We start from the raw sequence: 16,733 nt of genomic DNA, 5'->3' as shown, positions 1-16,733 counted from the left end.
TAGCGATGAAGAAGAGAGGCACGTACGGGCTCAAAAGATGAGGTGAGAGCCATGAGAAAGTGCACCAACCTTTGCTGATTACGATGGATAGTAAATAAAACAGCATATTCTCGGTGAGGCCAAGTCGGTTCTGAAAGAGCAAGCTGGTCCCAAACAGAATACATTTGAGAAAGAAAGTCATTAATGGACTAACTGGATTCTTGGCGCATGCGGTGAAGTTGGCTCTGAAGTTGGTATTGATGGGCAAAACCAGTAGTCTGGTATCGTTCTTTCAAAAAATCCCAGATATCTTTTGCAGGAGTAGTGACAGAGTTCAGCTGAAAACGACCAAACTGAAGACTGATAGAGATAACAGAGGTATTGCGAAACCAGGTAATGATCTGGTAGTTCTTACTGTTCCATTCCTCAAGTCTGTCTTCATATGTAGCAATAGTAGCAGCAGTAGCAGTGGTTTCATTAGTGTCTTTCACCGGGTGGGTCACATCCCCGATGATAATGCGCCAAAGCTTATTTCCTTTAAGGAAGGAAGACATGGCTTGGGCCGACAGAACATAGTTAGAACCATTAAGAATAACAGAAATGAGATAGGAGGTATCATGACGATCCACAATAATAGGCGAGTAGGACGAAATAAATAGGAGCAGACCTGTAGGGGCAAATTTAGGTAAAACAGAGTGTACCAGTGAGTCTGGAAGGTCGAAAATAGCTAGAAAAGGTGTGTTGTGCAGTGATGATGCCAGCAGGGGCTAAAAATGATGTCAGTGGCGCACGTTAGCAGAGTTCAGTGAGGAGTATGATAGCAGGAAGACGTGCGGCGCACGGTAGCAAACTGGTGCAGGCACGACGCACCGGTTGGCACACGCGGGTGCACAATAGTGGAGCGGCGCACGTGAAGCGCACTGTAGCAGGCGCGGCGCATGCAAAAGGCAGGGCTGACGTCAGATGCAGACGTGAGCAGCAACAGAGGGCGCGTGAAGGCGCGTGTGAGAGTAGTGGCAGAAGCTGTGACGCGCCGAGCACAAAGGCGGCGCGTGGAGGCGTTTCTGAGGACGGGCGTGGTGCCGTTGGAATCGTGAGGAGATTCCGAGCTGTTTGGTGTAGTGCCACTGTGTATGGGACTAAGCACCAAAACTGAAAATTGCCAGAAATGTATAACTGCGCTTTGATACCATGTTAGTTTGGTAGAGAGAGAGAGAGAGAAAAGAGAGAGACTGAATGGAAATGTTATATTCAGTGTATGTGTTGGTTACAAGAGTGATTCTCATTTATAGAGAAGAGCACCGAAAAGAAAAGACAAAAACATAATGAAAGCTGTAAGTAATAATGAAAGTGTGGTAGTAGTGTTTTCCCTTTACAGCATACATAGTATATATCTAATTATATAACAACTAACTAGTGTATATTATATATTATATAATAACATAACATATCATCATGCCACATCCTTAATATATGTCGCGCCACATTAACATACATGTCGATAGAAATAATAATAATTAAAACAAATATAGCTACTATTATTTTTAAAAATAATTTATAATCTTAATCGACGAATCATAATCAAATTTAACCATACTTAACAGGTCATAATCGATAAAAAAAACAAAATATTATATAAACGCGTACAAGTGAAAGTTACGATATTTTTTAAGTCTAAAATCATTAAATATTTATTTGACAACTATCAACATGACTAGCATTGTTATATACTCCAATAGAAGACAAATTAGTTCTAATCTGCACACGGAAAGACAAAACAAAACAAAACTATCAAGGGTGAAAACCAAAGAGCCACCACGTCTTAATGAAAAAACAACATATTACAAGTCTAACCTTACTAATTATCCATTTAAAATAAATATAAATTTTGTTATCTGGTTTAATGTTTAAAATCTATTTTCTATTTTTTTCAAAAACTAATTTTGTGGAAAAAATAAAAAAACTCTTTAGTTTTATATGATTTTTTTTATAAAAATAAAATTAAAAAATATATTTGTAATATTCATTTTTGTTGAAAAATTTAAATATTTGAATTTTTTTTTTAAAATTCAACCAAACAAATTCCAATGTTTTGTATTTATTTTTTAAATTTTAGATGAGGCATTTTAAAGAACAATTGGTAGGACAAAAAAAGGTTTAAAAAGTGTGTGTATATATAGGGTCATTTTGAAAATGATACTTTTAATTCATTTTGAATTATATCATCTCTTATATAAAAATATCAAAAAAAGTTAAAAAAAATTAATTTTTAACTAATTTTTCAAATCATTCGATAATATATGAATAATGTTACAGGTATGAATTGGTATATCAATTAATGTATTATAATATAATTTTAAAAATTTTAAATCTTTATAATTTATATAATAAATAAGATAATAATTTTAAAATAAAATAATATCATAATTATATTAATCATCTAAGGTATAAAGTATAAAGGACATAATGAATACAAAACCGTTTAAATAATTTGACTACTATTATAATTGTGCGCGTCATAATAACGCTCCACTCCCCACACAATCTCTCTCCGAATATTTTTCCTTTTGTTTTTCTTTTCTTTTCTTTTCCCCCAAACTCCTCGTAAATTCTAGTCTGGTCCCCAATTTCTCTCTCCAAAATTTTCCAAGTTGACGCTACAGATATTTGAAGGCGGTACCATCCCAAAAATCTCTCTTTCTAAACTTTGACTCTCTCAAATCGTCAAAATGGCGGCTGTTATCGTTCCATTACCCTATTCTCTTCCCAGGTACTTGGTCATATCAATCAATACATATAAATATGTTTCTATTTATGATATTTATGAAATCTTGATTTGAATTTTAAAAATTAGTCACAATTTCACCATAATATCGCTGGAACCCTAGTTTTCTGGAGGGTTTTCAGGTTTGGTATTGTTTCATATCTGGTTACAATCTTTTCAGGTTTGGGTTTTGTTGATTGAGTATTTTGGTTGTTTGATTCATTGTGGTTTTTTTGAGTAATTGGATGTAGATTTGATATTGTTAAACCTTAGGGGGGGTTGGTTTTGATTTGGATTGTAGGTTCTAGTAAAAACCTCAGCTTGGTTGTTGGGGTGATGGAAGAGCCGGGGCAGCTGAAAAGGGCATTTGTAGATGCCACTGCCGGTGCAATCGCTGGTGGAATATCGCGGACAGTAACGTCTCCGCTCGATGTTATTAAGATCAGATTCCAGGTAAATCTGTGAATCCCATTCAGCCCAAATTCAGTTGAGGACTAACTATCTATATTTTTATTGAATTTGCTTTGATTATGGAAACACTGGCTTGAAATTACACATTCATTACCCATTTTCCTGGACTTTTTGCATATGGGTTATAAATATCAACTGAAATTACACTTTGACCTCTAATTTGATTGTTCAATGTGTAGTTGTACACCTAACAACTATCTTGGCTTTCCATAATTCAAGACATTTGGTAACTCTTTTACCCGTAGTTATCGATGTCAAGGAGGAGATTTGCCCAGAAAGTTTGGATTAAAAAGAAATTTGTCATTCTTAGTCCAACCAAACTTAAATTATATTTTTTTAGGTGAAGGATTTACATGCTAAATATAATTATCATGGGGGTAGCTATTAAACTCTAGAACTATTCAGTCTGAAATTTTTTAAGTCTTGACTTATGAATTCTCAAGAGTTTGAAATGATTGGATTTGGAAATTGATACTAATATAAAGTAAACATGTCCTGAAGTGCCTTGAACAAGTTATAATCCAAATGTAAAACATATCATGCTTAAATGTTAAGAGAATATGACAAACATGAGAAACCTTTCAGTGTTTTCCACTTTGACTATTTTATGTAGGTGTAAACCATTATTTTGCATCATGTGTGTATATGCATGTTTGCATGTGCATATATGGAAATGCCTGTTCACATTTGGAAGGTTACACGGTGGACTGAAAAAATCCTTGTTTGGGTATTTCAGGTTCAGCTGGAACCAACTACTTCATGGGCTTTGCTTCATAAAGATGTGTATGCACCATCAAAATACACCGGGATGTTACAAGCAACTAAGGACATCTTTAGAGAGGAAGGATTACGGGTATTTAACCTTCATTTGTAGACTGGTAATAATGTTTTCTGTTAGCACTACACATAAGTCTGTGATGCTAGGTTTAGGTTGGTTAATTTTCCATCACCAATTGCTGAAGGATGATATTCATGATATTAATTTTTTTGGGTCTTTTTATTCAATTTCTTATTTCATTGCAACCAATGAGGTGCCTATATCTTAGGCAATTAGATTAAACTGAACCCAATAACCAGCTTTTGAGTTACATCTGCATAGGTGTAGAACAATAGGGCTTGTGCTGTACTTTTGATAAAACTACAATTTTGTATCTTATATTTTTTACAACAATATATATATATATATATATGTATATATTGTTGGTTTTCTTTGGGTCTCTGCGTGAAGAGAATTGTTTTTGGGTATTAATACTTGTATTAGCCAATATAGGAAAATAGCATATTCCACTGAGAAGATATAAAGCTTTAAGAAGGCTGTTTTAGGTTTATCCTCTATTGATTTCAATTCTGTTCTCTGGTGGACAATAATATCTTTGCAAGTTTGGCTGGGCTGTCTTTTATAAGAAAATCAGATTTGGTGTATTTTGGCAATGCCTTGTATTTTTGCCACATTTTATTCATGTTGATGGCTCATTACAGGGTTTTTGGCGTGGCAATGTCCCAGCACTCCTCATGGTTATGCCATATACTGCCATACAATTTACTGTGTTGCACAAATTGAAGACATTTGCAGCTGGTTCTTCCAAGACAGGTTTGTTAAACAACTCAAACAACATTGTCAGAGATACAACTATATTGCACTCTTTGGCAATCTATTCCTTTGGATAATTAGATGTTACCACATACAATCTTTTTTTTCACTTTCCAAACAGGAGCTATATTCCTCAGCTAATTATTATTGTTTTCAGCTAAATGCAATTGCCTGTATTTGATGTTATTATTCTGATTAACTACATACAATTGGATCTCTAACGATTTGAGCTTGAAAAGTGGCTTTTGGTTGTTTAACTATTTAAGGAATTATTCTCATTTGTCATGGATGGCTGTGTTCTAAATGTATTGTGTAGTTTTGGTCACTGGGATGGGACCAAATGACTACATGATGAATTTTCCGTAGCAATGCCTAATGCGATTCTAGGCATCGTGCTTCTATTTTATTATTGTAGAAACATGGCAAAGGGGATTGTCTGTGTTTGTTTGTGGTTCTAATCTTATAAATTCTGATATAAGCTATTTGATTGTGCAATGTTAAATGTCAAAACTTCAGTTAACACTAGGCATATGCACATTATTAGGCCTGATCTTTCTAGTATTGGTCTCTTACATGCCATATCCTGGTTGCTGTTTTTTGTGATGCAGAGGATCACATTCATTTAAGTCCGTATCTTTCTTATATCAGTGGAGCATTAGCGGGATGTGCAGCAACAGTTGGATCATATCCATTTGATCTTCTACGAACCATTTTAGCTTCACAGGGCGAGCCAAAGGTATCACATCTGAATACATGCAATAACATCAGTATATTTGTGTTCCAGAATATTTTTTTATTTTTATTTTGAAGATTTCTGTTATGAGTTTGGCATGTTATTTATGGGGAAAAAAACCCAAGCATCTTGTGCATCTAAAATGCTTTCTTTTGCAATATATGGATTTCTAACCATACAGACTTAAAATTTAACTGCAAGGGGTATAGGAAATGGGATTTCTTGAGTATAAATGGTATCCCTTGAGGCCTTTACAGGGATTTATCCTAGTAACTATCTGATGGGTGTAGAATGGACACTAACATGTCCTAGTTGTCAATCAGGGCTCTGAGGTTTAGACACCTTGTTTAAAACTAGAAATGACTAAGATGTATGTCCACATTCAGGTTTATCCGACCATGAGATCTGCATTTGTTGATATCATCAAAACTCGTGGTTTTCGAGGGCTTTATGCTGGGTTGTCACCAACACTGGTTGAGATTATTCCTTATGCTGGCCTGCAGTTTGGAACCTATGATACTTTCAAGCGTTGGGTGATGGTAAGGTTTTACTCTTTATAAGTCATACTGCATGTTTTAATACATATGACTCGTATGATGTATATGATTTTCGTGTTTCAAAAATTGGTTCCTTTATTGATGGCGAGGAGAAATAATTTGAGCCTCATTTGTTAAATCTGCATAACTGAGAACTGATAAGGTGACATAGCAGTGTATTCAGAGCGAATGTAGATGTAGAATCTTCAATCTGATAGTGTAATTTAAAATGAAGATAAAACTGGGAAAGTTCATAAAACTTGAAAAATTTACAGTGGCCTGAAATTGCATCTGGCTCTTTGTAATTCGATGAGTTTCTCAAATTTCTTCATTGCATATCCATCTATTTCCATGGCCATGGTGCTGATGTTTTTGTGCTAATCTATTGCAGCCCACAGTCATTTTTTTTTTCCTTTATAAATCATAACAGCCTTGGTGTGTTTCAAGGTTTTAAATACCAGGGCTGATCCCAGCATCCTCCATATTTAGATTTGAATTGGATAAAGTTAGGTAAACGAATCTTGGTAGTAAGTGGAATCTCATGAAATGTATGGGAGGAGAGGTGATTATCTCTCTCTTCTCTCTCTCTCTCTCAATATGGGTAAAACATTAAAACACTTTCACTTATCCAAAAAAACAGTGCTAAAACCCTAAAACTTTGGCAAAGAATTTGAGGACTGTGGGCTAGATTATAGAATTCTGCACTCTTGAAGGCTGCTTTTAACTTCAGCGATTGAGACAAATTTGGTTTTGGACTAAAAAGTGTGTACTATGAATTCATGGTATAACCTTGGTTTGACTCTATCCCATTATAAAACTTCATTAGTGTGAAGGAATTGGAATCAAGTTTTATCTTTTGTAAAAAGTGTGTGTGCATGCACATCTAAGAACTTCCAAGGTTGCATGTACTTAAGCTTGGTGGGGCTTGACACCAACAGCAGCCCCCTTTCTCTTTTCTTTCTCCCAAAACACCCCAACCCACCCTAAACAACCAATCTTGGGTTTACTTAAGGTTGATATATTTTTTTTTTCCTTCCACTTTCACATCCTTTCTTCTAGTGGAAATGTAGATGGACACTTGTTTATGCATCTACTCAAACGATGATAATGGTGGTCTTTGTTATTTTACTGTGTTTCTTGTAGGACTGGAACCGGTGGTTAATACCTAATGTAGGTGTTGCTGATGAATCCCTTTCAAGTTTCCAGCTTTTCATCTGTGGGTTGGCAGCTGGCACATGTGCTAAAGTTGTCTGTCATCCACTTGATGTGGTCAAGAAGAGGTTTCAGGTATGATCCCAACCTTGTGGCAGGCTATTATGTTCCCACCGTCAGTATTTCGTTAAAGATGTTGAGTTTGGCAGGTTTCCATATATCTTTTTGATTTAGTCATTAGAAGGATTAACATTTATGATGTATGTTTGACAGTAGAAATGTTCGGTGAGAATGTAAACTTGGTGCATTCTTTTTTTTTTTTCCTACTTTAGGTGTTCTTGTTAGAAAGGGTCAGGGTTGACACATCCATATTAGGATTTCTGGGCTCAATTTTCGTTGACTGTCTAAGAATCACTTTTTGTGCTGTTCTAGAACTATTATTTGACCTTTAGTTTAGACATGCATTTGATCTTTTTGGTGACACCCAGGTTGACAACTATTTGCTCATTCAACCTAAATTTTAAGCATTTACAAGTGTGCTGACCCCTTGTTTCCCCTACTTTTTTCTCACATTGCGGCTTTCATATTGCTGCTGTCCACCTCACTAAATAATGACTGAAATCATCTATGGCGGCAGGCAGCAAGTGATCTTTGCTGCATGCTAACTTTGCACCTCCCTTTACGGCCATGATTCCCCATATAGTTTATCACCTTCTCAAAAAGGCTTTAGGTCCTGGGGAGGGTGGCATGTACATGATCATAGGCATACATAGAACAGATGGTTTTTTTTAGCACTATTAGCAACTATGTCTGAGGCTCTGTTGCTATAAGAACTTGAAGTCACTAATGGTCTAAATTAAAAAAAAGGAAAAAAAAAAGAAAAAAATGCTCAATAGTACACATTAATGTGTGTTTGGGAGGGAAAGATTGGGTACACACTTAACCTTTGACATACTGTACAAAGTGGTCATTAGCAATTTGTCAAGGTTATTAGGCGAAGGTTTTACCATTGAACCAATGGTCACCCTTGACTGATGGTCTAAACTAGTTACAATAAAAAGAATGGTCAAGACCATTTGTGTTGCCTAAAGCTAAGCCTTAGGAAGCTTGACAAATTGCTAATGGCTTGACGATAACTTCTTCCTTGATTAGTCATAACTATGTTGTTCAAATATATTCTAGCTTTTGTGTAATTACATAAAAAAACTAGCAAGTTCTACAAATGATATTTTTGAGGATGGTTTTAATTTGGTAATCTTATTTATTGTGTTCAAATGCCTTGGTAAACTTCTCCTCAATTGTAGGACTGCCCCATCATTGGGCCTAATTCACCCTATTCAACATTTTTTTGATCAGACAACATTCCCGATGCACTTCTCAATTTCATTTATCTGATTCTAATTTTATGACTCGCATCCTTTTCAATTTCTCCACCTTTATGAATGAAACCCAAAATATCAAAAATGCTCCCTTTAGATATCTCCTACCCATTGTTTTGTACTCCATCTTCGTACCTATTCATAGTTTTGCTAAAATGGAGCTCCATGTATTCCATGTATTCTGTCTTAGTCCTAATGTGTATTAAAACCAAAATTTAATCGATCTTGAGATGCTCATGCATTCTTCTTGTACTTGTTCTTTAAGCATTGTTCAGATTCTGTAATCATTTAATATTACTTTGGTTTATAATCTCACATTTGTATTGTAAATTTGGAGAAGAAAAACAAAGAAGCCATTTTTGTGCCCCTTTTTGGTGGTTTCTTTGTACCCACTTAGACACGTAATTGTTTCTGTTGCAGATTGAAGGACTACAGAGACACCCGAGGTATGGAGCTCGAGTTGAACAACACTGTTACAGGAATATGTATGATGCACTTTGCCGGATTTTACAAATGGAGGGTTGGGCTGGCCTCTACAAGGGTATCGTCCCATCGGTCGTCAAAGCCGCGCCTGCCGGTGCTGTAACTTTTGTTGCTTATGAATTTACATCAGATTGGTTGGAGTCCATCCTCACATGAAAAGCTGATTTGATGAAATCTTTCACTTTTTTTTATTCCCTCATACATTCTTTTTTCTCGTGTAATTTAGAAGGCCCCCCATAGAAGAAGGGAAAGAAAGGGCCATTTAGTTGGTTTAGCCATTAATTATACACCATAGTCTTATCATTGTGGCAATAACAGAGTTGAAGATGAATTCTAGGGTTTTGAGGACAGTGGCTAAATGCCCCACTCTTTTTGATTGTGTGAATGATATTTCCCATTTTCAGAAATATAGGGCTGGCTATGTGAGGCCCTCAATTTTTTGTTTTTGTTTTTATTGTCTCCTAATAGTCTGTTTTGCATGTTGGGATTAGTAATACTCTAGTATTAGTATACATTTGACATGTTTGATTGGGTGGATTAGAGCATGGGATTGAGATTATTCATTCGTGGGTCCAATTATTCCATGTTTGTTTTAACATTTTGATTTAGGATTATTAATCCAATGGATAATTAATCCAACAAATTTGTAGGATTATTAGTAATGGGGTAAGGGTGGGATTATTAATCCAATGGATATTAATTCAATTAGATAATGAATACTACACTAATTTAATAAGATTATTAATATTTCACTATTAATTTTGTAAACATGACCATTTATTCACAACATTCACATAAAAATTTTGTATGAATTTTTTATTTGTATGTTATTACCCATAAATAATACCTAGAGATTATGATTCATGAGATATTGAGTACAAGTAATGCCTAGGAATTATGAATTTCATAATTTGTAATTAGATATGGGTCAATCACGTGTTATGTTTTAAAGATGCCTTTATTTATAAAAATGATATCATCACAAAAAATATCACTTGAATCCAAGGTTGCGAATGAGTTTGAATTGAAAATATTACAAAAACTTTAAAATGAATTCAAATTTGATTTATTTACATAATAAATTTTGAGATTTGGAGGAGCTTAAAATTTTAATATATACATTTTGAATCAAATAGTAAATTGTTTTCATTGAAAAATTTAACCAATTTTAAAATATGTTTAAGTTGAATTTATTTAAACAACGAGCTAAATTCAAATAACGAGCTGATATCAAATGTAAAATTCTGCCTTATAATTGATTCATCATTTATTGTAAAAAGAACTGAAGAACCAAATTTCACTGCCCTCCATAGCAGATACTCTCAATTAGTGATTACAATAAGAATTTGCCAGAGGTTTACTCGTGTATTCAACCACCAAGCCCACAAATCATCCAAAATTTCCTATGATTTTCATAAATGTGAATGTACCGATAATGTTTCCAATCAATAAATTTCAACACCAGAAAATTGTGATAGTAAAGTAAAAACAACAAAGGCTGAGAGCCAGTATCCATCACCGATCATTTCTCTGTTGACTGCTGTCCTCTGGAGGCAGTGAAACCGATTGGAGGATCTTCTGGATCTGCACAACATCAACTCGGAACTTCTCAGCAATCTGATGGATATCCATGGGCCCATCATGATCATCGACCTTGCCTTGATGCAGGAGGATGACGTGGCGTAGCTGTGCCACATTCAGGGTCCCTGGAGGAACGGGTCTTTCCTCATATCTGCTGGAATCCATATTTGTATTTCTCAATTTTGGTAAAGGCCTTCTATAATTCTCTACCACGGATGCCTGCAACAGAACGCTAGAAATTAACAATTGAAAACATATAAAGCATAAACTGTGTAAAATTGAGTAGGCCACTTGAACTGGAAAGCTGTCGGTCCATACAAACATGTGTACTTGTAGCATATCCTTGGCAAAGCAAATATATGAAATTTAGGAATTCTTTGTTCTCCTATGGTTTTTAGTATCTGTTTGCACACATTTCTCTTCTACAGTACCAGAAAGCACAAAGCATATATTGTCAGAACAGTCCAATGAAATCATAATCAACCTTAAAAAGGTAAAAAGAAATTGAAGTTTCATGAAATGAAATGTGCAGTCATCAACTCCGGTGCGAAAATATATATCCAAAATTAAGAGAACAGTTGGCGCAATAATTTATCCTCACAACCACCACAACCCGCATAAATCATTTCAAATTAATTGATGCACATGGCAACCCGTGTTTATGCCACCTAGGTTGCTTAAAGATGGCGAGGAATTTCAGATGATGTAGTACTTAGACACAGAACAATAATTATTTTTTTTTTAAACACTGTCAGGGTTGTGAAACTCACTCATTCAAAACATGATTGACATTCCCATTCAGTATGTTCCATTGACCCAACAAATAGATGAGGCTGCAAGTAGGAGAATGAAAAGAGGATAAGCCTGCAATTAAGATTTTATAAATAGCTCATTTATCGCTTCATCAAGCAGAGGCTGAGTATTACCAGTATGATAAGAAGTGACAAAACACTTGGACAAAGAACAAACTAAGAGTTCAAGATCGTATCTTAAGGTGCCTGTGAAGGAATAATGAGAAAAAAGATGTGTGGTTTGGAAAGGTGATGCCAACTTTTCAACCTGACAGACCTTCATGCCCTTAAAATCAGATATCAGAACCATTCTAGAAAGCATTGAATTGAATGAGTTAATCTCCTATACAGATAGAGACTGCTGCAACATTGAACGCAGTGATCCATAAGTGGTGTCTAAAAGCTAACCATCTCCCATTTACCCTCCCTGTCACATGCACAGCATTGCATATGCACACAATGTATTATTATTATCTATATTCATAATTAAAATAAAGAAAATGAGCACAGTAGAATAATGGGTAAGATACGCAGATGGCAGAACCAGTACAGCAGAATGTGGGTCGTTTAGAAGATGATATATTGTCCATATCCCAAACCTGTTTCTATTGCTTCCATCTTGCCCACAAGCTACATGGGTTTACCATGTAGACAAACCAAACAACTCTGCAATAACATTGATTAAATTATCAACCGAGCTTAGAACTACTGATGGTAGAAAGTAAATGAGATAATGATAATTACTTGTCACAGAAATTTGGACTAAAACAGTAATAGATCCACAAAGCCCATGTATTGATGCTCTACTCAGAGCCTTAATGATACCATGTATAAACAGTTCTAGCACCAACTTTCTACTATACATGCTCATAAATCATAAGCAAGGTAAGGTCATTGTATTCTTCCTAAACATTTTTTCCCCAAACACTTATAATAAGAATAAATCTTGAGTTCTGAGAAATAACATCACAAATTTCAATAGTATCTGTTAAAAGGAATTTAAAGAAGATAGAACAACAGCTTCCACAAACTCACCTCACCCATCTCAAGTTTCCCTCCAGGTTTGGATTTAATTCTACCCACCATTTGATTAAGCATAACATCATACTGTGGATCCCGCTCTTCAAGGATGTTTTCTGCATTAATTCTTGGTTCAACCTCTGCAACGAAGGGAGAAATGAGAACCTACCAATTTATGATAATAACACAGATTTTCTCAATAGTAAGTATAGATAATGTAGAGTAGCATCGTGTGCTTTAACTTACATTCCTCTTCTTATGTAAAGGTCCTGCATAGGAATGTTAATAACAGCGTTTAAGAAGGCCAAAAGTGTTTTCTTCCATCAGTGTGGTGAGGAGTTAGCCTGGATGTGACAAGGTGTAAGCTTTTAGTGTTTTGGAGTTTTATTAACAATACTTTCCCTCTACTGTGTTTTTCATACTTTCAACCAATGAAGTATGTTATCCTCCTCCATAAACAAATTAGCAATTAAACCAAATTTCAGCTTTATAGAGATGAACGGAACATGGAGCTCTATAATTTTGTTTCGTATTCTTTTTTTCATATGACAGATGTGAAATATTAGGTTACAGGGTACACTTGCAGAAACCTGAATCTATATAGTCCTGTAGATCAAACAACATTACCTTGGTTTTTACATAATTTAAAGAATAAAAACTCATGATCTCTAATTTGAATGTTTTTTTTTTGGGATAAATAATCTCTAATTTGTATGTTTAATAGTACTTTCACAATGATTTCAATATGGGTTTTCACTCGCTAAAAATGTTTCCTAATTTAATCTCAATTCAGTGTGTGAGCATTCAAATATGGGTATGCATAATATATATGGCCATAAAATGAATCAATCTACTCGAGCTTGACTCTAATCGTCTAGTTAAAAACTTGTTGGTGATTAACTTTTATGTAAGTAAGCTAAGATTGAACACGTTTTGATGATCATTAATTTTCTAAGCTCAACTCAAACTATGGTTCAATAAATTCATACTCACAATATGACTATATATACAATGTATAAACATGGTTTTCAAGAACAATTCACTAATCAGATACAAAGACAAGCTTGTGTGCGTGCGTGTGTGATTTATGAACAAGTATGATAATTTCTGAATCTGAACTACATTGCTTGAACTATAAGCAATTACAGTAGATTGAATCTCAATCCGAAACAAAAGACTTAGCATTTGTATCAAATCAAATCGCTCGTGTCTCGCCCTAAGGACACTCACCGGAAACTGGACCGAAACTATCTCCGGCGACCTTGTCGGGCGGTGCCACCGGTGGCCGGCTATCAACCGCCTTCTTCGGCGCCGTGGACGACGGTGGTTCGAGATTCGTACTTCGGATTCTTCCAGATGCTCGACGAAATGCCTGCCCCATTTCTACTCTCTCTCTCTCTCTAGAATTTGTTCCTCTCTCTCTCTATATATATATGTTTGTATGTATCTGTTTCTCTCTCTAAACTCACACAGTTTACAGAAACCCTAGAACGATCAACCTGAGTTTGAATACGGAGTGTCCACGTGGCAGTGTCTTGTGTGAACCACGTATGAGGGAAGTATTTCGTACAAGGTCGGTGATTTAGGATAAGGAAAATGAGTGGAACTTTAATTAGGGCTTATTAGTGCGGCAGTGGGTCTCACTTACGTGTTGTGTCTGTTTGTTTTTTAATTTTTTTTTGTTTTTTTATCTTATTAATGGTGGGTTTAGAGTTATTGGATTAGTAATTTTTAACACGATTGTTAGGTCAAGTTTGGCATGACCTAAATAATACAAAAAGTCAAAAAGTCATTATCCTATTTAAGTCATATCATCTTATTTAAATCACATCACCTCTCCAACACATCACATCAAACCCAACCCAAACCCAACCCATATAAGCCAATAAGTCAAAAAGTACACTTTTTTAGAACATCCCAAACCAACCCTTAGAATAATGCTATATGCATTCCCTAACGAAACTAATGTACTAGACTAATAGACTAATGTACTAATTAATGATTTGATATAATTTAAGAGATTGTTGGTATGAGTAATGTTATATATATATATATATATATCAATTTGTGTATTAATTAATCTATCAATTGATGATGTGGTATTGTGGGAATATATTTTTCGAGTACTAACACGTGGCAAGGTGACGCCGACGTGTCAGCCGATGTGCCACGTGTCTTGGTCATGACGCCGAGGTAATCTCGGCAAGGCCAAGGTTATCTCCGAAAATATCAGAATTCGAGATAAGTGGATAAGGGACAAGAGTCCTAAAATGAAAAGGGAACTCAACCTGAATGAGGGACGAAAAGTCCTAGAATGAGAGAAGACTTCAGTTTGCATTAAGATAAGACTCTTAGAGAGTTTATCCTAATCTTACTGGGAGTCCAAGATTAGCAGTAATCTTGAGTCCATAGAAGTTAGGCTTCTATTGGGACTAGGTTTATGTTGGCTATAAAAGATAGGCATCCCATGGGTCTAAGGTATGCTTTTTATGCTTAAGCTTGTGAGTTTAGCACTTGATTATCTTTGAGAGATATACTGACTTGATCGTCGGAGTGCCCCCGGGTGGTTAAACCACCGTCGGAGACTTCTCTTTTTGTTGCAGGTTAGCTAGAGGCCATCTATTCTGCCAGTGCTTTTCCAGCTGATTACTAGGCGGGCAGTGTGGTCAAAAAATCACTCACACAATTTGGCGCCATCTGTGGGAAAGAAAGAAGAATAGATGGCCAATGACGTACAGAAGGATCAGACTAGAGACAACGCTCCTGCTGGGAATGGGAGATCTATCAACCTCGACGTTGAAGGGAACAATAGCAACACAGAAACTCGTGACTAGAGTCACGGAGTGAAAGACGCCGGCCAGGAAGGTGACGCACCGAAGACAACAGATCGAAGCGGATACTACAACGAAAATGACCTCCAGGTATGGAAGGATAGATACTTGCGGAGGAACGAAGACCCTTCCAGAAAGGATGCAAAGACATGGGGCATGAGCGCTCCCAAGGAGATAACATTCAAGTATAGAAGAACTCATCTTGAGTGAACAGATCCCGAATTCCAGATCCTAGATCCCGGATCCGAGAAGACATGATCTCAACCTAGACAAGTAGGCCCAAGAAGACGAGAGCTCGACCTAAGTGAGCAGATCCCGGATCCTAGAAGACATGATCTCGGCCTAGATGAGTAGGTCCGAGAAGAGAAGAGCTCAACCTGAGTAAGCAGATCCAAGATTCTAGCAGACAAGATCTCGGCACTTAAGTCCGAAAAGAGAAGAGCTCAGTGAGCAAATCTCAGATCCCAGAAGATAAAAAAGAAACACACAAGGTTGGACTGCAGTTAGCTAGGTTAAAGACCTTTTATAAGGTTCGCAAAGGAGTATGTGGAAGCCATGCAGGGGGCAGAGAGAAGAAGAATATGTTTAACGCTTGTTGAAATTTGTAGCAATTTACAAGTTGAAGTTAAACCGAAGTAATGTTTGACGCTTGTTGAAATTTGTAGCAATTTACAAGTTGAAGTTAAGCTGAGATTATTGTTTATCTTCACTTATTGAAATTTGTAGCAATTTACAAGTTGAAGCTAAATTGAGATTATTGTTTATCTTCGCTTGTTGAAATTTGTAGCAATTTACAAGTTGGTTAAACTGAGATGATGTTTACCGCTTGTTGAAATTTGTAGCAATTTACAAGTTGGTTAAGTCGAGATAATTGTTTATCTTCACTTGTTGAAATTTGTAGCAATTTACAAGTTGAAATTAAACCGAAGTGATGCTTAACACTTGTTGAAATTTGTAGCAATTTACAAGTTGAAGTTAAGCCGAGATAATTGTTTATCTTCATTTGTTGAAATTTGTAGCAATTTACAAGTTGAAGTTAAGCCGAGATAATTGTTTATCTTCACTTGTTGAAATTTGTAGCAATTTACAAGTTGAAATTAAGCCGAGATAATTGTTTATCTTCACTTGTTAAAATTTGTAGCAATTTACAAGTTGAAGTTAAGCTGAGATAATTATTTATCTTCACTTGTTGAAATTTGTAGCAATTTACAAGCTGAAGTTAAGCCGAGATCATTATTTACATTCACTTGTTGAAATTTGTAGCAATTTACAAGTTGAAGTTAAGCCGATATATATTGTTTAACACTTGTGGGAATTTGTATCAATTTACAAGTAGATCATTGTTTAGCACTTGTTATAACTTAAGAAAAGTTTACAAAGTTAAGATTAAACTAGTATATGTTTATCCTTATTGAAATTTGT

At 35.6% G+C, this 16,733-nt stretch overlaps 2 protein-coding genes across 4 annotated transcripts; one reads left to right on the top strand and one right to left on the bottom strand.

Annotated features, from left to right (window-relative positions):
* Positions 1-2,442: 2,442 nt before the first annotated feature.
* Positions 2,443-9,534, top strand: LOC114262442 (mitochondrial thiamine diphosphate carrier 2). Of its 3 annotated transcripts, none has more exons than XM_028202793.2 (8): positions 2,443-2,749; positions 3,045-3,196; positions 3,951-4,067; positions 4,694-4,805; positions 5,414-5,541; positions 5,925-6,077; positions 7,218-7,361; positions 9,026-9,534. In XM_028202793.2, the coding sequence occupies exons 2-8, from the start codon at positions 3,080-3,082 to the stop codon at positions 9,242-9,244; spliced, it is 990 nt and encodes a 329-aa protein (XP_028058594.2). In that variant the 5' UTR covers positions 2,443-2,749; positions 3,045-3,079; the 3' UTR covers positions 9,245-9,534. The 3 variants fall into 3 exon arrangements, with proteins under 3 accessions (XP_028058594.2, XP_028058598.2, XP_028058597.2); XM_028202797.2 differs by having other exon boundaries at positions 2,493-2,749; positions 3,017-3,196; XM_028202796.2 differs by having other exon boundaries at positions 2,734-2,924.
* A 943-nt stretch (positions 9,535-10,477) lies between these two features.
* Positions 10,478-14,084, bottom strand: LOC114262443 (dynein beta chain, ciliary protein). Its single transcript, XM_028202798.2, has 3 exons — positions 13,711-14,084; positions 12,496-12,620; positions 10,478-10,888 (listed from the first exon to the last, which is right to left on the bottom strand). The coding sequence occupies exons 1-3, from the start codon at positions 13,859-13,861 to the stop codon at positions 10,604-10,606; spliced, it is 561 nt and encodes a 186-aa protein (XP_028058599.2). The 5' UTR covers positions 13,862-14,084; the 3' UTR covers positions 10,478-10,603.
* Positions 14,085-16,733: the final 2,649 nt, after the last annotated feature.

Source organism: Camellia sinensis, chromosome 6 (assembly GCF_055761805.1).
Source record: "Camellia sinensis isolate YWXY chromosome 6, ASM5576180v1, whole genome shotgun sequence".
Lineage (NCBI taxonomy): Eukaryota > Viridiplantae > Streptophyta > Magnoliopsida > Ericales > Theaceae > Camellia > Camellia sinensis.
Note: the sequence above shows the minus strand (reverse complement) of the source record. Positions and strands in the feature narration are given on the sequence as shown.